The sequence below is a fragment of the Balaenoptera musculus genome, chromosome 12 (genome assembly GCF_009873245.2).
Source record: "Balaenoptera musculus isolate JJ_BM4_2016_0621 chromosome 12, mBalMus1.pri.v3, whole genome shotgun sequence".
In the NCBI taxonomy this organism is placed as follows: Eukaryota; Metazoa; Chordata; class Mammalia; order Artiodactyla; family Balaenopteridae; genus Balaenoptera; species Balaenoptera musculus.
The window spans coordinates 36,560,108-36,585,976 of NC_045796.1; the positions used below are offsets into that span (position 1 = coordinate 36,560,108).

Here is a 25,869-nt window from a genome sequence, read left to right on the forward strand (position 1 = left end):
AACCAGCTTTACAACAAATGCTAAAGGAACTTCTCTTGGTAGGAAACAAGAGAAGGAAAAGACCTACAATAACAAACCCAAAACAATTAAGAAAATGGTAATAGGAACATACATATTGATAATTACCTTGAATGTAAATGGATTAAATGCTCCCACCAAAAGACACAGACTGGCTGAATGGATACAAAACAAGACCCGTATGTATGCTGCCTACAACAAAACCACTTCAGACCTAGGGACACATACGGACTGAAAGTGAGGGGATGGAAAAAGACATTCCATGCAAATGGAAATCAAAAGAAAGCTGGAGTAGCAATTCTCAAATCAGACAAAATAGACTTTAAAATAAAGAATGTTACAAGAGACAAAGAAGGACACTACATAATGATCAAGGGATCAAACCAAGAAGACGATATAACAATTGTAAATATTTAGGCACCCAACATAGGTGTACCTCAATACATAAGGCAAATGCTAACAGCCATAAGAAGGGAAATTGACACTAACACAATAATAGTAGTTGACTTTAACACCCCACTTTCACCAATGGACAGATCAACCAAAATGAAAATAAACAAAGAAACACAAGCTTTAAATGATACATTAAACAAGATGGACTTAATTGATATTTATAGAACATTCGATCCAAAAACAACAGAATACACTTTCTTCTCAAGTGCTCACAGAACATTCTCCAAGACAGATCATATCTTGGGTCACAAATCAAGCCTTGGTAAATTTAGGAAAACTGAAATCATATCAAGTATCTTTTCCGACCACAACGCTATGAGACTAGATATCAATTACAGGAAAAAATGTAAAAGATACAAACACATGGAGGCTAAACAATATGCTATGAAATAACCAAGAGATCACTGAAGAAATCAAAGGGGAAATCAAAAAATACCTAGAAACAAATGACAATGAAAACATGACGACCCAAAAACTATGGATGCAGCAAAAGCAGTTCTAAGAGGGAAGTTTATAGCAATACAATCCTACCTCAAGAAACGAGAAAAATCTCAAATAAACAACCTAACCTTACACCTAAAGCAATTAGAGAAGAACAAAAAAAAAAATCCCAGGGCTTCCCTGGTGGCGTAATGGTTGAGAGTCCGCTTGCCAATGCAGGGGACGTGGGTTCGAGCCCTGGTCTGGGAAGATCCCACATGCCGCGGAGCAACTGGGCCCGTGAGCCACAACTACTGAGCCTGAGCGTCTGGAGCCCACGCTCCGCAACGACAGAGGCTGCAATAGTGAGAGGCCTGCACACCGCGATGAAGAGTGGCCCCCGCTTGCCACAACTAGAGAAAGCCCTTGCACAGAAACGAAGACCCAACACAGCTAAAAATAAATAAATAAATAAATAATAAAAATAAAGGAATTCCTTTAAAAAAAATCCAAAGTTAGCAGAAGAAAGAAATCATAAATATCACATCAGAAACAAATGAAAAAGAAATGAAGGAAACAATAGCAAAGATCAATAAAACTAAAAGCTGGTTCTTTGACAAGATAAACAAAATTGATAAACCATTAGACAGACTCATCAAGAAAAAAAAGGGAGAAGACTCAAATCAACAGAATTAGAAATGAAAAACGAGAAGTAACAACTGATACTGCAGAAATACAAAGGATCATGAGAGATTACTACAAGCAACTCTATGCCAATAAAATGGACAACCTGGAAGAAATGGACAAATTCTTAGAAAGGTATAATCTTCCAAGATTGAACCAAGAATAAACAGAAAATATAAAGAGACCCATCACAAGCACTGAAATTGAAACTGTGATTAAAAATCTTCCAACAAACAAAAGTCCAGGACCAGATGGCTTCACAGGTGAATTCTATCAAACATTTAGAGAAGAGCTAACACCCATCCTTCTCAAACTCTTCCAAAATATAGCAGAGGGAGAAACACTCCCAAACTCATTCTATGAGGCCACAATCACCCTGATACCAAAACCAGACAAAGATGTCACCAAAAAAAAAAAAAAAAAAACCTACAGTCCAATATCACTGATGAACATAGATGCAAAAATCCTGAACAAAATACTAGCAAACAGAATCCAACAGCACATTAAAAGGATCATACACCATGATCAAGTGGTTTTATCCCACTTTACTGAGGAATGCAAGGATTCTTCAATGTACGCAAATCAATCAATGTGATACACCATATTAACAAAGTGAAGAATAAAAACCATATGATCATCTCAATAGATGCAGAAAAAGCTTCTGACAAAATTCAAAACCCATTTATAATAAAAACTCTCCAGAAAGTGGGCACAGACAGAAGTAACCTCAACTTAATAAAGGCCATATATGACAAACCCACAGCCAACATCATTCTCAATGGTGAAAAACTGAAACCATTTCCACTAAGATCAGGAACAAGACAAGGTTGCCCACTTCCTCCACTATTATTCAACATAGTTTTGGAAGTTTTAGCTACAGCAATCAGAGATGAAAAAGAAATAAAAGGAATCGAAATCGGAAAAGAAGAAGTAAAACGGTCACTGTTTGCAGATGACATGATACTATACATAGAGAATCCTAAAGATGCTACCAGAAAACTACTAGAGCTAATCAATGAATTTCGTAAAGTAGCAAGATACAAAATGACTTCACAGAAATCTCTTGCATTCCTATACACTAATGATGAAAAATCTGAAAGAGAAATTAAGGAAACACTCCCATTTACTACTGCAACAAAAGGAATAAAATACCTAGGAATAAACCTACCTAAGGAGACAAAAGACCTGTATGCAGAAAACTATAACACACTGATGAAAGAAATTAAAGATGATACAAACAGATGGAGGGATGTACCATGTTCTTGCATTGGAAGAATCAACATTGTGAAAATGACTCTACTACCCAAAGCAATCTACAGGTTCAATGCAATCCCTATCAAACTACCAATGGCATTTTTCACAGAACTAGAACAAAAAATTTCACAATTTGTATGGAAACACAGAAGACCCCGAATAGCAAAAGCAATCTTAAGAAAGAAAAATGGAGCTGGAGGAATCAGGCTCCCGGACTTCAGGCTATACTACAAAGCTACAGTAATCAAGACAGTATGGTACTGGCATAAAAACAGAAATATAGATCAATGGAACAGGATAGAAAGCCCAGAGATAAACCCACACACAAATGGTCACTTTATCTTTCATAAAGTAGGGAATAATATACAACGGAGAAAAGACAGCCTCTTCAATAAGTGGTGCTGGGAAAACTGGACAGCTACATGTAAAAAAAATGAAATTAGAACACTCCCTAACACCACACACAAAAATAAACTCAAAATGGATTAAAGACCTAAATGTAAGGTCAGACACTATCAAACTCTTAGAGGAAAACATAGGCAGAACACTCTATGACATAAATCACAGCAAGATCCTTTTTGACCCACCTCCCAGAGAAATGGAAATAAAGACAAAAATAAACAAATGGGATCTAATGAAACTTAAAAGCTTTTGCACAGCGAAGGAAACCATAAACAAGATGAACAGACAACCCTAAGAATGGGAGAAAATATTTGCAAATGAAGCAACTGACAAAGGATTAATCTCCAAAATATACAAGCAGCTCATGCAGCTCAATATCAAAAAAACAAACAACTCCATCCAAAAATAGGCAGAAGACCTAAATAGACATTTCTCCAAAGAAGATATACAGATTGCCAACAAACACATGAAAGGATGCGCAACATCACTAATCATTAGAGAAATGCAAATCAAAACCACAATGACCTCACAATGATCAGAATGGCCATCATCAAAAAAATCTACAAACAATAAATGCTGGAGAGGGTGTGGAGAAAAAGGAACCCTCTTGCACTGTTGGTGGGAATGTAAACTGGTACAGCCACTATGGAGAACAGTATGGAGATTCCTTAAAAAACTAAAAATAGAACTACCATATGACCCAGCAATCCCACTACTGGGCATATACCTGAGAAAACCATAATTCAAAAAGAGTCACGTACCACAATGTTCACTGCAGCCCTATTTACAATAGCCAGGACACGGAAGCAACCTAAGTGTCCACTGACAGATGAATGGATAAAGAAGACGTGGCACATATATACAATGGAATATTACTCAGCCATAAAAGAAACGAAATTGAGTTATTTGTAGTGAGGTGGATGGATCTAGAGTCTGTCATACAGAGTGAAGTAAGTCAGAAAAAGAAAAACAAATACCGTATGCTAACACATATATATGGAATCTAAAAAAAAAAAAAGGTTCTGAAGAACCTAGGGGCAGGACAGGAATAAAGATGCAGACGTAGAGAATGGACTTGATGACACGAGGACAGGGAATGGTAAGCTGAGACCAAGTGAGAGAGTGGCATGGACATATATACACTACCAAATGTAAAACAGATAGCTAATGGGAAGCAGCCACATAGCACAGGGACATCAGCTCGGTGCTTTGTGACCACCTAGAGGGGTGGGATAGGGAGGGTGGGAGGGAGACACAAGAGGGAGGGGATATGGGGATATATGTATACATATAGCTGATTCACTTTGTTACACAGCAGTAACTAACACAACATTGTAAGCAATTATACTCCAATAAAGATGTTTAAAAAAAAAACTGCAATAACAACAAAAAAGCGTAAATTTAAAAAATAATACAGGAGAAAATCTATAAGATGTAGGGCTTGATGAAGAGTTCTTAAACATGACACCAACAGCATGAAAATAAATAAATAAAAAATAAATTGGACCTCATCAAAAGTGAAAATCATTGACCTTCGAAAGATACTGTTAAAGGATAAAAGGCAAGCTACAGAACAGAAGAAAATATTTGCAAACCACATGTCTGACCAAAGACCTATACCTAGAGAACTCTCAAAATTCAACATTAGAAAAACAAATAGAAAATGGGCAAAAGAAATGAAGAAACATTTTACTAAAGAGAAAAAATGGATGACAAACATATGAAAATATGTGCAACATCATTAGCCTTTAGGGAAATGTAAATTAAAAACCATGATGAGACATTCGTAGCAGAACAGCTAAAATAAAAAATAATACCAAATGTTCATGAGAAGGAGAAAAAAATGACTCTCTCATAAACTGCTAATGGGAATACAAAATGGTACAGCCACTCTGGAAAATACTCTGGCCATTTCTTTTTGAAAAACTAAACACATACTTACCATTAAACCCAGCAATCACATTCCTGGGCATTTTTCCCAGAGAAATGAAAACTGTATAAAAACTGGTACACAACTGTTCACAACAGCTTTATTTGTGATAGCCAAAAACTAGAAATAATCAAAATATCCCTCAGTGAGTAAAGCTGTACAAACTGTGGTACATAAATACCATGGAATATGACGACTCAGTAATAAAAAGGAACAAATTGCTACATGCAACAACTTGGAGGATCAAGAGAGTTATGCTAAGTGAAAAAAGCAAATTCCCAAAAGTCATAACCTGTATGATTGCATCACAATGGCAAAATTATAGACATGGAGAACAGTTTAGTGGTTGCCACGGCTTAGGGATGGTGGGAATAGGAAGGGGAGTGTTGTGTGTGCAGTGGACATGGGGAGCTGGGTGTAATTTATAAAAGAACAGCAAGATGGAGAAGTCTGTGATGATGAAATAATTCTGTATCTTGACTGTAGTGGTGGTTACACAGATCTCCAAATGTACTAAAATGGTACAGAATTATACACACACTGTACCAAGTCAAATTCCTGGTTTTGATATTATACTGTAATTATTTAAGATGTAGGCACTGGGAGAAAACTGGAGATAGAGTACATGTGGACCTCTCTGTACTATTTTTGCAACTTCAAGTTGCAATCCATAATTATTTCAAAATAAAAAGTTAAAAACACAACTATTAGATGATATGTGATAAACTTCTAAAAAATTTCTTGGGGGGGAAGAAATTCCCATCTATTAAATCTGTGTGAGTTGAAGAAAATAAGTCAATTTGCTCTGTAATTTTTTTTTTTGGTTTTGGAGGGAAATAGGTTTTTGAAAACACCCTGCTGGTGTTTACAGTTGAGAAATTATATTATTACAGTATTGGTCTAAATAAAAGTAGACTGCATTGCTTATGCAAAGGCATTAAACAGTTAAAATACTTAAAATACACCTAGATTTGACTGCACATTGTCTTCCTTCAGAGATTAAATTGATTCCATAGTTAACTGTGGCTAAATCTAAATACTTATAAACTTAATTCTAAGAAATACATCTCTTCAAGCTACTTCACACACTAAGATTTCATTTTTGATATGTAAAACATCTGCAATACCAACAAAAAGAGAAGTAGCATGAACTAAAGGCCACTTAAAATGAAACAATTCCTCAAAAACAAAGCTTATATAGCTCTATGTGTATACTTGAGATATTTCAATACCAGCAAAAAACATACAAACACACACATCCTTCAGCTAGCCAATATTTTAATACACAATATTAACTGCTATATAAAAAGTGCTTTTATGATCTGTTATCACCTAAAATAATACATCATATAATTTTCAAAAATGTGTTCTTTGACTTCTAACCTCTGCTCTTCTTTAGAATTACCTGTGAGGGGGAGAAAATGAAGATTCATATTATACCTATGCCGAATAAAACACAATTCCTCAACAAAAAGTTTAAAAGTCCTATGTGTATAGTATGCAAGTCTCTGAATTTATAAAACCCAATTTGGAATGTGATTAGGGAATCTTTTGCCTTATAAACGGTTTTAGACTTCTCTAAAATAGTATAATTCTCTCAAAGAATGTGAAACATGCCTAGATTCTCAAAATCTGGTTTTATAATAGTCACTTCTAGATGTTAATTTTTTCAATTGTGCCAAAAGTGTCCAGATTAATGGCTCCCAACTTGAGGTTTATAGACAATTTAGTAATTCGGAGAGTTAAGGAATGTTCCAAAACTTGAAAATCCTATTATGAATCAGGCATTTAACAACTATAAAGCAATACAAATCCACTGCAACACCAAATTTCTTGTATTTAGGCTGGAATTATATCAGAGACCAAGGCTAGTCATCTCAAGCTGAAAAGCTTGTTAGGTAGATAATTTTTAAGACATGAAGCCCATAAGAGAAATTAAACAAAATGAGATCTTAAGTTGTAAAAGACAAGGAACATTAGAGACCAGAATATATCCAAAAATATTTTAAAGAACTTACCTACTTTTAGGTAAGTACACTTATAATTCATTAATAAAAACAAACCAACCCTAAATTTAAGACACACACATACACTCTTCAAGTTCTTAAGCCTTGCTTTACCTGCAGAAAGCACTTATATCAACTTTAATAGTACAGAAACTTGTTGAAATGTTTATAGTTGTAAGAGAATTTAAAGTCCCTTAAAAAATGCCAAGGCATGCCCATTTCTAGGCTTCCACAGAGGTCACCAAATAGGTTTATACCCTAGGCCAGTACTTCTCTGTTCTACAAGAAGTTAGTATAGGGACTGCAAAAGAATACTATGTACTCAAATGAATTTACAAAATTCTAAGTATATTATACACCCAAATTTACAAAATGCTAAATTAAACAGAGTTCAACAAATTACTGGTATATTTCTCATAACCTTTCATAACTTTACATAACTATAGTTATATAAAGACATTACCATTGTGGGAAGTTGGATAAGGTACAGTGGAACTCTCTATACTATTTTTGCACCTTCTGTGAGTCTATAATTATTTCAAAAATATTAAATGTTAAACAAAAAAGCCTATAAAGAGGTAAACTGTCAAAAATAAGTCTCTCTCTCACATCATCCTCCAGTCAACCATGTGCCAATTTCTTGCATATTCTTACAGAAACAAGCTCTCTATACATAACATTGTGACTATTCAAGGAGGTATAGTATGTTAGGTTATATAAACTTATCTGACCCCAGAAGCCTTTCCTATTGGGGAATCTATTAACATCAAGTGAAAATAATCTTGGGAACATATATGGAAAAAACTCTGCCCTAGGCATCATACTATTACATTATACAGAAATATCAGTAAGAAGCAATCTTCTCTGCTTATATAAGCAATATGATTAAGAAGTCACTCAAATCTCAAAACAAATGTAGAAAAATCATTAGCTAAACTTAAAATGATCAAGAAGAAAGTTTTGATAAATTTCAAGGTAATAAACCTTCTCAGCTATATATAGGCTACTACATATCTCACAGATTAGCAGTCAAACATTCATTTTCCCCTAAATGGCAATAAAGCAATGGCCATGAATCTTTCCATCAGAAATCTATAATATACATAATAAAAAAAAATCTAACTCTGTAATTAAAACCCGTGAAAAGCCAAGCATCAACTCAGTCAACAAAACTGAATAAGGAATCTAAACCAGGCAGAGGTGACGAACTAGGTGGTGTTTTAAGGCAACTGTGCTCAAGAAAAGAAATTCAGATCTTACCTTTGCTGCAGCCAGTACATGCTCCTTTTTAATGACTCCACACTTATTCTCACAAGCATTTGTCCGAGCCTCTTCTGCTAATCGATGAACAAGGAGTAAACAGTTCAGATGCACCTTTAAAAGAGAAAATGCAAAAGGATTTTTAAGCTCAAATACTGATGTTTGGAAATAATGACTTTTAAAAAGAATACCCCCGGGCTTCCCTGGTGGCACAGTGGTTAAGAATCCACCTGCCAATGCAGGGGACACGGGTTCGAGCCCTGGTCTGGGAAGATCCCACATGCTGTGGAGCAACGAAGCCCGTGAGCCACAACTACTGAGCCTGCACTCTACAGCCCACAAGCCACAACTACTGAGCCCAAGCGCTGCATCTACTGAAGCCCGCGCACTCTAGAGCTCATGCTCCACAACAAGAGAAGCCACCACAATGAGAAGCCCACGTACCACAACGAAGAGTAGCCCCCACTTGCGGCAACTAGAGAAAGCCGCGTGCAGCTATGAAGACCCAACACAGCCAAAAATAATAAATAAGTAAAAATAAATAAATTTATAAAAAATTTTAAAAATTAAAAAATAAAAATAAAAAGAATATCCCCAATTTTAATGCTGTACTATTTACTACTGTGATTACATCAATTAACCCTTATTTAAAGTAACAGAATTCAGTTTAATATATGTCCACCTTAAGATTCCATTAAAAAGAGACTTAGTTATTACAATACATGAAACAAGTCTATGTAAAGCTGACCAAAGGCTATAGACAATAACATTACTCTAAAGGATCATTATATCAAAACTTAGGTAGGTCTCTATTAAGAAAAAATATTCCTGTTTCCCATTCCAACTAAATTTAAGTTTCCAATGTAATTTAAAATTTCCCCCAAATTAAAAAAACATATCAAATATTGTACTTAAGGCTAGTCATCTCTCATTCTACAATCCAAGGTATAAAGATTTTGTAACCAGATATTTAATGTGAAATATCTAATCAAAAACATGTTAATAATTGAAATTTTAAAAGTTTATCGCATTTATATACAAAGGTCAAGTTACTTGTCTTCCAACAACATCAAAATAATCATATCTACTATTAATAATCTTAAAATTTCTTAAAAAGTAGCCTTAAACTACATAAAATAAGCAGATAATACAAAATTCCAAAGTCCACAAAGAACTGTAATTATATAAGATATTAGCATTGTGGGAAGCTGCATAAAAGGTAAGGGGAATTCTCTACTATTTTTGCCACTTCTTGTGAACCAATAGGTATTTCAAAATACAAAGCAAAAAGTCTGCAAAAGGATAGACTGACAAAAGTAAGTCTCTCTTCCACATCATCGCCCAGTCAACTATGGTTGCCAGCTTCTTGCATATTCTTATAGAAACAACTTCTACATATTAGCAAAACATATACATGTACCATAATATATGTGTACATATATCATTATTTAACCTCACTATTTCAATATGTACATTTTGCTAAATATTCTACTCAAAATTCACTACCCTAACCAAAAAGGGCTACTCATTCTATATGCATATATATATAGCTTGAAAACAGCTGAAGTAGAGCTCAAACCCAAGCAAGAGAGAATGTAAAGTGAGTTGCAGTCCTATCTCATTTCTCCCTCTAGTATCACATCTAGTGCTCTTTTATTTAAATTACTGGTAACATCTCTATCCACTGCTTCTGCCATGTGCCTGAAGTCACTACCAACCTAGGTCCAATTAGATAGTCTCTTTAACATATAATTTATTTGATCATTTATATAATAGTACACACTCTTTGCAGTGAGAACAATTAATTAATACATAACACTTGGCAGAAGCAAGAAACTAAAATCCTGCAGACTATGGAATGAAAACCACATTCACAGAAACAGAGACAAAATGAAAAGGCAGAGGACTATGTACCACATGAAGGAACAAGATAAAACCCCAGAAAAACAATTGAATGAAGTGGAGATAGGCAACCTTCCAAAAAAAGAATTCAGAATAATGATAGTGAAGATGAGCCAGGACCTCGGAAAAATAATGGAGGAAAAGATTGAGAAGATGCAAGAAATGTTTAACAAAGGTTTAGAAGAATTAAAGAACAAACACCTAGAAGAATTAAAGAACAAACAAACAGAGATGAACAATACAATAACTGAAATGAAAAATACACTAGAAGGAATAAATACCAGAATAATTGAGGCAGAAGAACAGATAAGTGACCTGGAAAAAGAATGGTGGAATTCACTGCCATGGAACAGAATAAAGAAAAAAGAATGAAAAGAAATGAAGACACCCTAAGAGATCTCTGGGAAAACATTAAACGTAACAACACTCACATTATAGGGGTTCCAGAAGGAGAAGAGAGAGAGGAAGGACCCAAGAAAATATTTGAAGAGATTATAGTGGAAAACTTCCCTAACATGGGAAAGGAAATAGCCACCCAAATCCAGGAAGCACAGAGACTCCCAGGAAGGATAAACCCAAGAAGAAACACACTGAGACACACAGTAATCAAACTGGCACAAATTAAAGGCAAAGAAAAATTATTAAAGACAACAAGGGAAAAACAACAAATAACATGCAAGGGAACTCCCATAAGGTTAAGAGTTGATTTCTCAGCAGAAACTCTACAAGCCAGAAGAGAGGCCACAATATATTTAAAGTGATGAAAGGGAAAAAGAAAAAGCTACAACCAAGATTACTCTACCCAGCAAGGATCTCATTCAGATTTGACGGAGAAGTCAAAAGCTTTAGAGAAAAGCAAAAGCTAAGAGAATTCAGCACCACCAAACCAGCTCTACAACAACTGCTAAAGGAACTTCTTTAAGTGGAAAACACAAGAGAAGAAAAGGACCAACAAAAACAAACCCAAGGAGCCTCCCATCAAGCCTCTTAGATAGCCTCAACCACCAGAGGGCAGACAACAGAAGCAAGAAAAACTACAATCCTGCAGCCTGTGGACCAAAAACCACAGTTACAGAAAGATAGAGAAGATGAAAAGGCAGAGGGCTATGTACCAGATGAAGGAACAAGAAAAAACCCCAGAAAAACAACTAAATGAAGTGGAGATAGGCAACCTCCCAGAAAAAGAATTCAGAATAATGATAGTGAAGATGATCCAGGACCTCGGAATAAGAATGGAGGCAAAGATTGAGAAGATGCAAGAAATGATTAACAAAGACCTAGAATTAAAGAACAAACAAACAGAGATGACCAATACAATAACTGAAATGAAAACTACACTAGAAGGAATCAATAGCAGAATAACTGAGGCAGAAGAACGGATAAGTGACCTGGAAGACAGAATGGTGGAATTCACTGCTGCGGAACAGACTAAAGAAAAAAGAATGAAAAGAAATGAAGACAGCCTAAGAGACCTCTGGGACAACATTAAAGGCAACAACATTCGCATTATAGGGGTCCCAGAAGGAGAAGAGAGAGAGAAAGGACCAGAGAAAATATCTGAAGAGATTATAGTTGAAAACTTCCCTAACATGGGAAAGGAAATAGCCACCCAAGTCCAGGAAGCGCAGAGAGTCCCATACAGAATAAACCCAAGGAGAAACACGCCGAGACACATAGTAATCAAAGTGGCAAAAATTAAAGACAAAGAAAACTTATTGAAAGCAGCAAGGGAAAAACGACAAATAACATACAAGGGAACTCCCATAAGGTTAACAGCTGATTTCTCAGCAGAAACTCTGCAAGCCAGAAGGGAGTGGCATGATATACTTAAAGTGATGAAAGGGAAGAACCTACAACCAAGATTACTCTACCCGGCAAGGATCTCATTTACATTTGATGGAGAAATCAAAAGCTTTACAGACAAGCAAAAGCTAAGAGAATTCAGCACCACCAAACCAGCTCTACAACAAATGCTAAAGGAACTTCTCTAAGTGGGAAACACAAGAGAAGAAAAGGACCTACAAAAACAAACCCAAAACAATTAAGAAAATGGTCATAGGAACATACATATCGATAATTACCTTAAACATGAATGGATTAAATGCCCCAACCAAAAGACATAGACTGGTTGAATGGATACAAAAACAAGACCCATATATATGCTGTCTACAAGAGACCCACTTCAGACCTAGGGACACATACAGACTGAAAGTGAGCGGATGGAAAAAGGTATTACATGCAAATGGAAATCAAAAGAAAGCTGGAGTAGCAATACTCATACCAGATAAAACAGACTTTAAAATAAAGAATGTTGCAAGAGACAAGGAAAAACACTACATAATGATCAAGAGATCAATCCAAGAAGAAGATATAACAATTATAAATATATATGCACCCAACATAGGAGCACCTCAATACATAAAGCAACTGCTAACAGCTATAAAAGAGGAAATCGACAGTAACACAATAATAGTGGGGGATTTTAACACCTCACCTACACCAATGGACACATCATCCAGACAGAAAATTAATAAGGAAACACAAGTTTTAAATGACACAACAGACCAACCAGATTAAATTGATATTTATAAGAATATTTATCATATTTATAATAAATGGATATTTATTCCATCCAAAAACAGCACATTCCACTTTCTTCTCAAGTGCACACGGAACATTCTCCAGGATAGAGCACATCTTGGGTCACAAATCAAGCCTCAGTAAATTTAAGAAAATTGAAATCTTATCAAGCATCCTTTCTGACCACAACGCTATGAGATTAGAAATCAATTACAGGGAAAAAACATAAAATACACAAACACATGGAGGCTAAATAATATGTTACTAAATAACCAACAGGTCACTGAATAAATCAAAGAGGAAATCAAAAAATACTTAGAGACAAATGACAACAAAAACATGACGATCCAAAACCCATGGGATGCAGCAAAAGCAGTTCAAAGAGGGAAGTTTATAGCAATACAATCCTACCTCAAGAAAAAAGAAAATTCTCAAATAAACAATCTAACCTTACACCTAAAGGAACTAGAGAAAGAAGAACAAACAAAACCCAAAGTTAGCAGAAGGAAAGAAATCATAAAGATCAGAGCAGAAATAAATGAAGTAGAAACAAAGAAAACAATAACAAAGATCAATAAAACTAAAAGCTGGTTCTTTGAGAAGATAAACAAAATTGATAAACCTTTAGCCAGACTCATCAAGAAAAAGAGGGAGAGGACTCAAATCAATAAAATCAGAAATGAAAAAGGAGAAGTTACAACAGACACCGCAGAAATACAAAGCATCCTAAGAGACTACTGCAAGCAACTCTATGCCAATAAAATGGACAACCTGGAAGAAATGGACAAATTCTTAGAAAGGTATAACCTTCCAAGACTGAACCAGGAGGAAACAGAAAATATAAACAGACCCATCACAAGTAATGAAATTGAAACTGTGATTAAATATCTTCCAACAAACAAAAGTCCAGGACCAGATGGCTTCACAGGTGAATTCTATCAAACATTTAGAGAAGAGCTAACACCCATCCTTCTCAAACTCTTCCAAAAAATTGCAGAGGAAGGAACACTCCCAGACTCATTCTACGAGGCCACCATCACCCTGATACCAAAACCAGACAAAGATACTACAAAAAAGGAAAATTATGGACCAATATCACTGATGAATATAGATGCAAAAATCTTCAACAAAATCCTAGCAAACAGAATCCAGCAACACATCAAAAGGATCATACACCATGATCAAGTGGGATTTATCCCAGGGATGCAAGGATTCTTCAATAAAAAATCAATGTGATACACCATATTAACAAATTGAAGAATAAAAACCATATGATCATCTCAAAAGATGCAGAAAAAGCTTGACAAAATTCAACTTCCATTTATAATAAAAGCACTCCAGAAAGTGGGCATAGAGGGAACCTACCTCAACATCATAAAGGCTATATACGACAAAACCACAGCAAACATCATTCTCAACAGTGAAAAACTGAAACCATTTCCTCTAAGATCAGTAACAAGACAAGGTTGTCCACTCTCACCACTATTATTCAACATAGTTTTGGAAGTTTTAACCACAGAAATCAGAGAAGAAAAGGAAATAAAAGGAACCCAAATCGGAAGAGAAGAAGTAAAGCTATCACTGTTTGCAGATGACATGATACTATACATAGAGAATCCTAAAGATGCTACCAGAAAACTAATAGAGCTAAGCAATGCATTTGGTAAAGTTGCAGGATACAAAATTAATGAACAGAAATCTCTTGCATTCCTATACACTAACAACGAAAGATCAGAAAGAGAAATTAAGGAAACAATCCCCTTCACCATTGCAACAAAAAGAATAAAATACCTAGGAATAAAGCTACCTAAGGAGGTAAAAAACCTGTTCTCAGAAAACTATAAGACACTGATGAAAGAAATCAAAGATGACACAAACAGATGGGGATATATACCATGTTCTTAGATTGAAAGAATCAATATTGTGAAAATGACTATTTTCTATGACTATGACTACCCAAAGCAATCTACAGATTTGATGCAATCCTTATCAAATTACCAATGGCATTTTTTTTTTTTTTTTACAGAACTAGAACAAAGAATCTTAAAATTTGTATGGAGACATAAAAGAGCCCGGATAGCCACAGCAATCTTGAGGGAAAAAAACAGAGGTGGAGGAATTAGACTCCCTGACTTCACACTACACTACAAAGCTACAGTAATCAAGACAATATGGTACTGACACAAAAAGAGAAATACAGATCAAGGGAACAGGATAGAAAGCCCAGAGATCAACCCACACACCTATGGTCAACTAATCTATGACAAAGGAGGCAAGGAGATACAATGGAGAAAAGACAGCCTCTGCAATAAGTGGTGCTGGGAAAACTGGACAGCTACATGTAAAAGAATGAAATTAGAACACTCCCTAACACCATACACAAAAGTAAACTCAAAATGGATTAAAGACCTAAATGTAAGACCAGACCAGACACTATAAAACTCTTAGAGGAAACCACAGGAAGAACACTCTTTGACATAAATCAAAGCAAGATCTTTTTTGACCCACCTCCTAGAGTAATGGAAATCAAAACAAAAATAAACAAATGGGACCTAATGAAACTTAAAAGCTTTTGCACAGCAAAGGAAACTATAAATAAGATGAAAAGACAACCCTCAGAATGGGAGAAAATATTTGCAAACCAATCAATGGACAAAGGATTAATCTCCAAAATATATAAACAGCTCATGCAGATTAATATTAAAAAAACAAGCAACCCAATCAAAAAATGGGCAGTAGACCTAAATAGACATCTCTCCAAAGAGAAACAGATGGCCAAGAGGTACGTGAAAAGACGCTCAACATCACTAATTATTAGAGAAATGCAAATCAAAACCACAGTGAGGTGTCACCTCACACCAGTTAGAATGGGCATCATCAGAAAATCTACAAACAACAAATGTTGGAGAGGGTGTAAAGAAAAGGGAACCCTCTTGCATTGTTGGTGGGAATGGAAATTGATACAGCCACTATGGAGAACAGTATGGAGGTTCCTTAAAAAACTAAAAATAGAATTACAATATGACCCAGCAATCTCACTACTGGGCATATACCCAGAGAAAACCATAATTCAAAAAGACACATGTGCCCCAATGTTCATTGCAGCACTGTTTAAAATAGCCAGGTCATGGAAGCAACCTAAATGCCCACCAACAGACGAATGGATAAATAAGATGTGGTACATATATACAATGGAATATTACCCAGCCATCAAAGGGAACGAAACTGGGTCATCTGTAGAGACGTGGATGGACCTAGAGACTGTCATACAGAGTGAGGTAAGTCAGAAAGAGAAGAACAAATATAGTATATTAATGCATATATTTGGAATTTAGAAAAATAGTACAGATGAACCAGTTTGCAAGGCAGAAACAGAGACACAGATGTAGAGAACAAATGTATGGACACCAAGGGGGGAAAGCGGGGGTGGGGATGAATTGGGAGGTTGGGATTGACATATATACACTAATATGTATAAAACTGATAGCTAATAAGAACTTGCTGTATAAAAAAATAAAATTAAAGAAAAACACACAATACTTAACTCTCCCCAACAGTTCACTAAATGTTAAATAACTAGGTAATGTGGTGCTTTAAATTATTATGCGGAAATCTTTAGTGGATTGTTATAGATGCTTAAGAATGTTTTAGTGATATTTGGGGAAAGCAGAGGAGTTTGGGAATTTAAATTTAACATGATAAAGAACCTATGGAAGGAGATATTCTTTTGGTACTTTTTTGATGCACTGTCTTGTTTAATTCTCACAAGAACTCTGAGCTAAATCACCCAATCCTGATTCTTTACATTATACCATGTCATTTAAAATTTTTTTAAACTTCCAATGATATACCATTTCCTTCTGCAACAAAAGTACTCCATAACATGGCTCAATTTCCTCTGTTAATCTGTATTTTCTACTTCTAAAGCTAAATATCTTCCAGATGCCTCATGAAAAATTCCAAATTCCTTAATACTAAACCCCACTTGACTAGGCTTTTCTAATTTCATCTCTCACCTTTCCCAACTTTCAGTTCTATACTAGGTCTTTTGAACTTCCTTCAGTATTCAAATACAAGTTTGCCTACAGCCATGCTACTGGTTTATAGACTTCTCTAAAAAGCCCAGTTCCTCCCAATATGTAAGGTTATATAGATCCATGGCACCCTGAACTTCTTATCACTGTACGTACTACATACATTAGGCAGCAATTTCTCACCTGTCTTCTTCAATGTACTATAAGGGCAAAACCATGTCTATCTTCCCAGACATTATATCCCCAGTGACCTTTAGCCCATGGCCCAATATGCAGTAGGTTGTCAATTATTATTGCATGAGAAAAAGATCCATCCATATCTCCCCAAATTAGGCAAAAAAAATTTTTAGCCAATCCCAAATAAACCACACTCTGTTTTGAGGCTTGAGTCCTTTACTCTTCATGGGCATGAACCATAGATACTGACTTAATATTACTTTTTTTAATGTCAGAATTTTTTTTTAAACAACCTATTTTCTGTAATAAAACAGTTAATTGAGTGGTGTCACTCAAGTGCACTAAGGTTTAAATTAAAATGGTCAGAACAAAAGCAAATTTTATGGTTTCAGCTAGACATTCAATCCTGAAAGCCATTCCATCAAGAACTTACACTTTGGAAAAATAAAAAATTAGCTTGCTTGAAAGGTAAACCAAAAGGTAATTTACAAAGAGGTATCCCTTTGACAGTCTCAGGTGACCAAAAGACTGGGCCAGCCTGACTTCCTCCCCACTTCCTCACAGCACTTCTGAGTTTTACATAAACTGTAAGTACCCAGATATTTGCACAATATTCCTTAGTGATAAATCTAAAAACTGAGTCACAAGAAAGCCGAACAATTTGAGATTAACATACACTCACCAGTATTGGCCCTGGTGATATACAATCAAATAAGTCATAAAATAAAACAACAATAAAAAGCCAGTGCAGAAGAATATGAAGTAACACAAGGAAGTTATAAGTAAAATGTTAGAAATATCAATCCACATATAGTCATCATCACTCCCAACTTTAATTGTACACTCAGAATGTTCAAGGTATTATGCTAAACACCAGGAATACAGTAAGTTCCCAATTCAAAGTTCCCAGTCCAATGGGAGAATGAAACCTAATTAAAGACATATGTGTGACAGTAGATGATATTGGAAGGTAAGATTGATCCTTTCTAAGACCATGAAGGAAGGCTTCAGCGAACAACAGGCATTTGAACTGAATTTTGAAATAACTGAAGTTTGAGAAGCAGAGTGGAGTGAGGACATCTTCAAACAGAAGAAATATCTTATGCAAAGACATCATAAAAGTAGATTAGTTCTGTGTTAAAGATAATGGAAGACACAAAAGGAGATATGTATGGTTCCTTCCCCTCAAGAAGCTGCATACCGCACTGGGAGACAACACTGACATATAAAACTTAGAGAACAGTGTCAGCGTCCCAGTAGCTAAACTGTATGATGTACACTCTTACGGCTATCAAAGTTCAGAAAAAAAAAACAGACTACCTTAATTGTAGAGAAGTTTATGGATGATATGGGACACCTGCTGGGTAAGATAATTAAGTACCAATGGCAAGCAGAAAACCATAAGTAAAGAAACCAGAGTGATGCATGGCATATACAAGACGGTGAAGGAGAAATAATCAAAGCCAAAGACAAGCATACAATCTAGTAATAGATGGTAGCAAAAAGAACTTCCATTCCCCTACCACTGCAAATGCTTAGAATTTCACCTCCCCTTCTTTCCTGTACCACCTGGATCCCACTCCACAATAGAGTCCTCCTGTCCAGGGGTCATTTGGGGCAGGCAAGTGTGGATGTGGGAGGAATCTGACTACTTGAGAAATTTCTGCCCAACAATCTACACCAACTGGTAGTATCCCAGATTCTAGAGCAGGTACATTTCCTCCCCCCTTCATTTATTGAGAGAACCCCAGCACCAGTGAAAACTTCAGAATAAATTACCTAAAATTCTTTTGAAAATCAATTTCACTTTAATACAGCTCACTTGTGCCACCTTAATCACCACCTTGGGGGAAGGAGGGTAATAAAACAGTATATATTGTCTTTTCTTACAGGGTCTAAAAAAAGGAACAAAAAAGGACAGGAGATATTAGAAGGGCTACTTTTCCAAGGAAAAAAAAAAGTTGTTTTGCCTCAGAGAAAGGAAAAGTGAAGACAATTCTATAGTAATTTAGCAAAAATAGAAACCCTAAAATTAGGGGAGGCAGTAGAGAGTGGCAGAGGCTGTAGAGAAAAGAGGTGGGGCGGGGGGGGGGCGTACAATGTAGCTTAAGAAGAGATGGAATGATGTATTGTGAAGCCACCCTCCATGCCATATATCCCTATTATCCACAATTCTTCATCCTTGATCTCGGGGAAATTAGGTGCCCACCTGTAGTGGCTCCTTACTCAAAGAGCTCTTGTAACAAACCACAGGAGGTGCCTCCTATGGTTTAAACCTAGGGAAACAGTGTTCATTCTGCTAGAGGGATATATATTCCAGGCATTCAACATAAAAACTCTTAATTTATTTCAGAACAGAAATATTACACAGTGGTTTGGTTGTGGTTATTTATCATGTGAGCATTATGCTGCAGTTACTATGAGTCAGAGAAACTTTTAATGGTTGGGCTTGAAAACTAAACTAACAGGTGTTCTATTTGTCTAGGAAAACGAATTCACATTTGGGAGCATACTACTTACAAATAAACTTTTGGGTCAGGGTTCTTTAGTAAATAAGCTAAAGTAGAGGAAACGGCAATATATTTCTTTAACAATGTAAAAAGAGGGGGAAGAAAAGAAGGCAAGGAGAAAGGCACTTTTGAAAGGCATGTCAGTAATGCCTTTTACAATATTTAAATGAAAATAACCCAGCCTGAATTCCAAAATCTATTTTTTTTTAAATGTATCCTTTGAACCTTTGCAAATTACACTAAGCACAGTACCAGACTGTGCTCCTGAATAGCGATATTGAAAAACTATAAGCAGGAACTTAACGTTAGTTTTCTCCTTAAATTGATGTGGCTAATAGCCTCCTGTAAAAAAAGGTCAGGATATCTACATTTCAGAGGACCCCAAAACAACTCAGCATCAGGAATACTAACTGATATGCCACGCTGGGGCAAACCCGCCCAGTTTGCTGCGAACACCTCAAACATAGGCCTGAAAGCTAGACTGGCTGGGGGCGGCGAAATAAAGGCTGGGGGTTATTTCCCCTGTCTCCGCCCCACTTCCAGTCCTAGAAGGGACAAAATCTCACCAGTAGGTCGCTATTTGTCTCCAGACGGAGGTGAGGCTTCCGTTGCTTGAAGACGCGCTTTAGAAAACCGCGGGGAGCCTTCCGCTTTATCAGCTTCCTCTGCGAGACTGTTGTCGAGAGCGCCATCCTCTCCCTCCAGCTCGGGCACCACCCGCCTGAGCTTCCTAGGTCCTCCCTGCGGCGTACTGCAGCTCACGCCCGCGGGGACACCGAGAACCCCGACTCCGACGCTTCTACAGGCCCTGAGACCAGGCCGCAACGTTTGAATCCGCCGCCAATTGAGCGCGCCTGGCGCCCGGTAGTGACGTCAGCACGCTCAAGCCCCGCCCCCCCGCCGCGCCTGGCTGTTGATGGAACACACCCTCGGTGAGCGCCCCGTGACGTCATAGACGGGAGAGGAGTGCGGCTTTAGCCTTTAGCACTAGCTCTTTGAAACAATTTCTCCAGTGTTCGATAGAGACGTTGGGAAATTGTGGAAAATGTTGGTATGCCAAAGCAGCCACACTTACTGTCCCAGCTTTCATTCTCTACTGAGCCTAATACCAATGAAAGAAAAAGTAGATGAATAGAAAGAAGTCTATGATGTTTCATCAGGATTCTTGAAGAACCAGTGGCTTCCTAGCAAGGCATGCTTTTCTGATATTAATAGCTAACGTTTTTCACTTTTACGTAATTTTATGTTATCTTATCTGAGGTCTTTTCATGATTCAAGCTTTTCTTTACAAATGCTGCTCCCTTTAATTTTAAGGCCCCTACACTTAACCTTGCAATAACTTCTGTTGTAGTTTAAATGCTACCTCATTGAATCCTTCTTTTCCAAGCAATTAACTCTTCCATCTTCTGTGCTACCCCTGTAAGTGGTTCTCAGACGTCATCGTGCATCACCTGAAGCACCACCCCTTGGTTTCTTGGTTCAGTAGGTCTCAATGGGACTTGAGAATTTGCATTTCTAACAAGTACTCAAGACATGTTGGAACACTGTTAGTCTGACCACTCTGATATCACTGTGATGTTATTTGTAATTACCTCTAATACTAATGCTGTAGGAGTTGTTGTGTTGTGCTTTCAATATCCACATAGATCCTTCTATCTGGCCTCCCACTTTCAAGATCTCCTCTCTGCCAATAATCTTATCTTTCATCCTATGAGCCATTTACATCTGTGGTCATACACTAGGCCTTGTCATTACTAATACCCTTCCATATTCTCAATTCAGTTGTCTTACTCTTCAACCTTATCTCTGGAACTCACTTCCTCCAGTATCCCCACTTCAACAATTCTTACATGCTACTGGATCACTGTCGTCTCTGTCTCTACCATGTCCCTAACCTTAATCTATTTTTTATTCTCCTTCCTGTGGTCTATTGTACATCACCATAATATCCTCTTGCATTTATCCTTAACTCTCTAGTCAGGCTCTTTTTTTCCCTCATACTCAATTGACAAAAACCCAACCCTGCTTATGTTAAAATCTCAATTCATTCTGTATTTGCATCTGTACATTGATGTTGTCTTAAGAAAAACATGCAAGTTTGTGTCTGGTCTCAATGTAAATACATGACCATTTTATTGAGCCTCTAAGTACTGCCTGCAGTCTTTTGCTGTTTCTGAAGTCCATTCATTCACCCATTCTCTTCTTCAAGTCTCCCTACACTCCCTACCCCATCCTAACCCTCAGTTGATGACATTGTTTTAATAACAAAATAGAAGCACCCCATAGAGACTTTCCACATGCTCCCACCACCACATCTACCCATCAATCTCCATCTGCTCCCATGGATGAACCATCTGTCTAAGGCCAACTAATCCACTTGTGCCCTAGATCCCAGTTCACTCCCTTTCTTAAGGACATCCTCTAGCAAGTCTCCCCTATTTTGCTTCATGAATTTTCCCTCTTTGCTGAATTTTCTTTTCATCTGCACAAACACATGCTATAATATCTCCAACCTTTTGAAAACTCTTTCTGGATCTTATATTTAGCAACTTCCTTTTCATTTTTTTCACAGAAAAACTAGACAGGATTGGCTAAATTTTATGTCTCCAATTCTTTTCCTCCCATTCTCTCTTGAAGCCACTGCAATCAGACTTTAGTACCTATCTCTCCACCAAAATTATTTTGGTTAACATGATCAATAACACTTTTAAATCCAGTGGTCATTTCTCAGGCTTCAGTTTATTTGACTAACCAGGAATATTTGTTGGGTTTTATGATTGTTTCCTCCAAGAAATATTTTCTTTAATTGGATGCTATTATCTTTTGGTTTTCCTCCTACCTGATGGCCTTTTAGTCTCCTTTTCTGGTTTCTTTGTGTTTTTTATCTCTAAATCCTGGAGTATCCCAAGACTTAGTCCTCAGATTTCGTCTCTTCTCTATCTACATTCACTCTATGACCTCCATCCAGTACCATGGCTTTAAGTACCAAATGTACATCTCCAGTTGATTCTCTTCCCTAATCAGACATGTATATTCAATTCTTCATTGAACTGGAATTTTTTAAAGTCATCTTAAATTTAACACATTCAAAATTAGCTCTTGATACATCCCTGTACCCCCAAACTGATTCTCCCACCATCTTCCCAGTCACAGCTGATAACACTTTCATCTTTTCAATTACTCAAGCCAAAATCTTGGAGTCAACCTTGGCTCCTCACTTTCTTTCCCCCCATATTCAATTTTTCAGCAAATTCTGTCCCCTCTACTTGCAGTATCTTATCACTTTTGGCCAAGCCACCATCATCTCTCACTTGGATTATTGTGCAAAACCCTCCTGTGTCTCAGCCTGTTTCTATTTATCCTCAACAGAAGAGCCAAATTTAACTCAGATTATGTCACTCTTCTCCCCAATCCCCTTCCATTTCCCTCAAAATAAAAGTCCCTACAATGACTTATGAAGCGTTATCTGTCCCCTAAATGCAAAGAAACCTATGAATATACAGTTAACTCTTGACCTGATCTCCCACAATTCAGCAGCTCACTCTCTTCCAGCTATATTAGACTCCTTGATTGCTCTCAGACATACCTGAAATCCAGCAGATATGCCAACCACCCCCCCATCAGGTGTTTACACTTACTATTCCCTCTGCCAAGAATATTTTTCCCCATTCATCTTCGTAAGTGTCTCCATCATCTTTTTCAGGTCTCTGTCAGTATCACAAAGACCTTCTATTTAAAATAGGAACTCCACACATATGTACTTAGAAACACACATGTGCACACACATACCCGGATCCAGTAGTGTGCAGAAACTGACATATGTTCCCAGCTCTTGTGTTCAGTGACGTTACATCAGTAGCTAGAAATTGGTCATGGTAGAAGTATTTACATCACGGGAACTGGCAAATTTTGTTTTTTTCTGGAAAGCAAGTGGTTAAACATTTACCAACATAACACTGCACATATCCCTGCCAACCTGAACATCCTAACACTTTCAGTGGGTTATTTTTCTCTGTAGCACTTTTCACTATCTAATATTAGCTTCTGCATATGGAAAAATGTTATTGTAGCTCTATCTATATAATAGAAATAATTGGAGACAACGTTAATAAAGGGGGGAATGGAAACACATATTGTCATATGTATGTTTCCTATTGCTATTATCACAAACTTAATAGCTTAAAACAAAGCAAATGTATCATCTTACAGTTCTGCAGATCAGAAATCCTAAAATCAAGGTGTCAGCCTTCCTCCTAGAGGCTCTAAGGGAGAATCTGTTTCCTCGCCTTTTCCACCTTCTAGGGGCCACTTCCATTCTTTGACTCAAGGCCCCTTCCTTTATCTTCAAAGCACATCACTGTACCCTCTGTTTCTATCAGCACATCTTTTTCTGGCTCTGATCCTCCTGACTTCTTCTAAGAACCCTTGTTATTACATTGGGCCTACCCAGATAATCCAGGATAATCTTCCCATTTGAAGATTCTTAATTTAATCAAATCTTCACATTCTCTTATCCTCTAGTTAACATTTTCAGATGCTAGAGATTAGGGCACTGACATCTTGGGGGAGAAGGGCATTATTCTGCCTACCACAGGCTCTCTTCCTGGACTTAATTCTAGAGTAGGGCTGTTCAGTAGAAATTTCTTCAGTGATGGATGTGTTTACCTTCTCTGTCCAATATAGTAACACGTGGCTGTTGAGCATTTGAAATATGGCTAGTGTGACTAACAATATTAATCTCATTTAAATGTGATTAATTTACATTTAATAGCCATGTGTCACTAGTGGCTACCATAGTGGGCAGTGCTGTTAGAGCAAACTAATAGGTAACTCTAACAAGTCATTCTCTGCAATAGTTTTGTAGGTTGGTAGAAGCCAAGGAACAGGAATCAAAGAGAATTTTCAATTTATCTGCATTTTTCATAACTTTTACAATGAAAATACCGTTTTTAAATTTTTTACATATTTAAAAGAAGAGTTGAATAGAATATGAGGGTAATAACTGTATTTATCCCTGTAATGAAGCATGTCCTTGTACATTATCTTATTTGATCTTAACAAAACTATGACATTAGTAAGGATGGTATGGATGTTATTATTTCTGTTTTACATTAAATTAAATGGTCATAGAGTTTGAGTAGCTCAAAGTAGAAGAATTTATGTGGAAAATTTAAGGCATTAACCTCAGTGTTTTAATTTTCTGATATGTCATACTGTCTTTAAGTGTAAGAGAAGCATCTAAATTCTGCTTAGTTGCTTTTCTAAAATAAAGTTTTTTATTTATTTTTTTATAGACTTTCACCTTCATTTACTAAAGAATCACAGAGGAAAACATTGGAAAATTTCACCATAACCTAAATTTTCAAAATGGCCTCCTTTTCTTTTACAGTTTTTCGGTAATTTAAGTTCCTTTGATTCAACGGGTTAAAAATCATGAGGCAGCTAACCCTATCCCACACAACTAGAATCTTCCCCCAAAACTGGAAGTGCCTTGAGTGATGACAGCACTTGACTCCACATCCAGGAAAAGTAAAAGGGAGTCTAGATAGGAAGGACAAGATCTGGACAGGATCTTGACACCAGAAGGATAAATACATCCCTTTCTTTATCCCAACTTGTTCTTCTTCTAATGTAAATTTTGCCCTCATCTGAAAAGGGCAAGGCCTCTTTGATACTGCTGTTTACTTTGGGAAGACAAAAATAAAATGTATTCAAGGAAAATTATTGAAGGATTTCCCCCCTCTCATGCTATTCTAAGGACTTGCTGTACATGAGAAACAATTATATTAAGCTATCGAGAATTTTTGTCTTTTGTTGATGACATTTGTTGGTGTCTATTAAGATTCTTTTTAAAACAATGATGCACTTGTTTTTCAGAATCTGTCCTAAGGAAATTACCCCTAAATATAAGGTACATTTTATGCACAGAGTTTTAAAAAAATTTTTTTAAACATGTCTAATGTGTAAATTTGGGTGCATACATTCAGTTAAGTATTATTATGGCCATATTAAAAATGACATTTATGAAAGTTGTTAATAGCCTAGAAGAAGGTCCATGTTAGGGCCAAGTGGGAAAAAAATACTTACATACCAAATTAAATATAATATGATCCCAAGAATATTGAATGAATGCACACACACACAACACTGAGAGGAAACATACCAAAATATGAACAGTTTTTAGGTATTGGGAATATGGATAATTTTGTTTCATTATTTTAAATGTTATCCAATATTCT

The 25,869-nt window shown here is 36.5% G+C and overlaps 1 protein-coding gene across 2 annotated transcripts; it reads right to left on the reverse strand.

Moving 5' to 3' along the window:
* Positions 1-5,262: 5,262 nt before the first annotated feature.
* Positions 5,263-20,479, reverse strand: CENPW (centromere protein W). 2 transcript variants are annotated; one of them, XM_036871711.1, is made up of 3 exons: positions 20,197-20,479; positions 8,428-8,541; positions 5,263-6,566 (listed from the first exon to the last, which is right to left on the reverse strand). In XM_036871711.1, exons 1-3 carry the CDS (start codon positions 20,320-20,322, stop codon positions 6,540-6,542), a joined length of 267 nt encoding a protein of 88 aa, XP_036727606.1. In that variant the 5' UTR covers positions 20,323-20,479; the 3' UTR covers positions 5,263-6,539. The 2 variants fall into 2 exon arrangements, with proteins under 2 accessions (XP_036727606.1, XP_036727607.1); XM_036871712.1 differs by lacking the exon at positions 5,263-6,566 and having other exon boundaries at positions 8,424-8,501.
* Between the last annotated feature and the right edge of the window lie 5,390 nt (positions 20,480-25,869).

Excerpts from the sequence above, each read along its gene's own strand:
- CENPW (XM_036871711.1), bottom strand. The coding sequence starts at position 20,322 with ATGGCGCTCTCGACAACAGTCTCGCAGAGGAAGCTGATAAAGCGGAAG. Across the intron at positions 8,542-20,196 it reads AGACAAATAGCGACCTACTG|GTGCATCTGAACTGTTTACT; the intron begins GTGAGATTTTGT and ends TCTCTTTTAAAG. Across the intron at positions 6,567-8,427 it reads ATGTACTGGCTGCAGCAAAG|GTAATTCTAAAGAAGAGCAG; the intron begins GTAAGATCTGAA and ends TCCCCCTCACAG.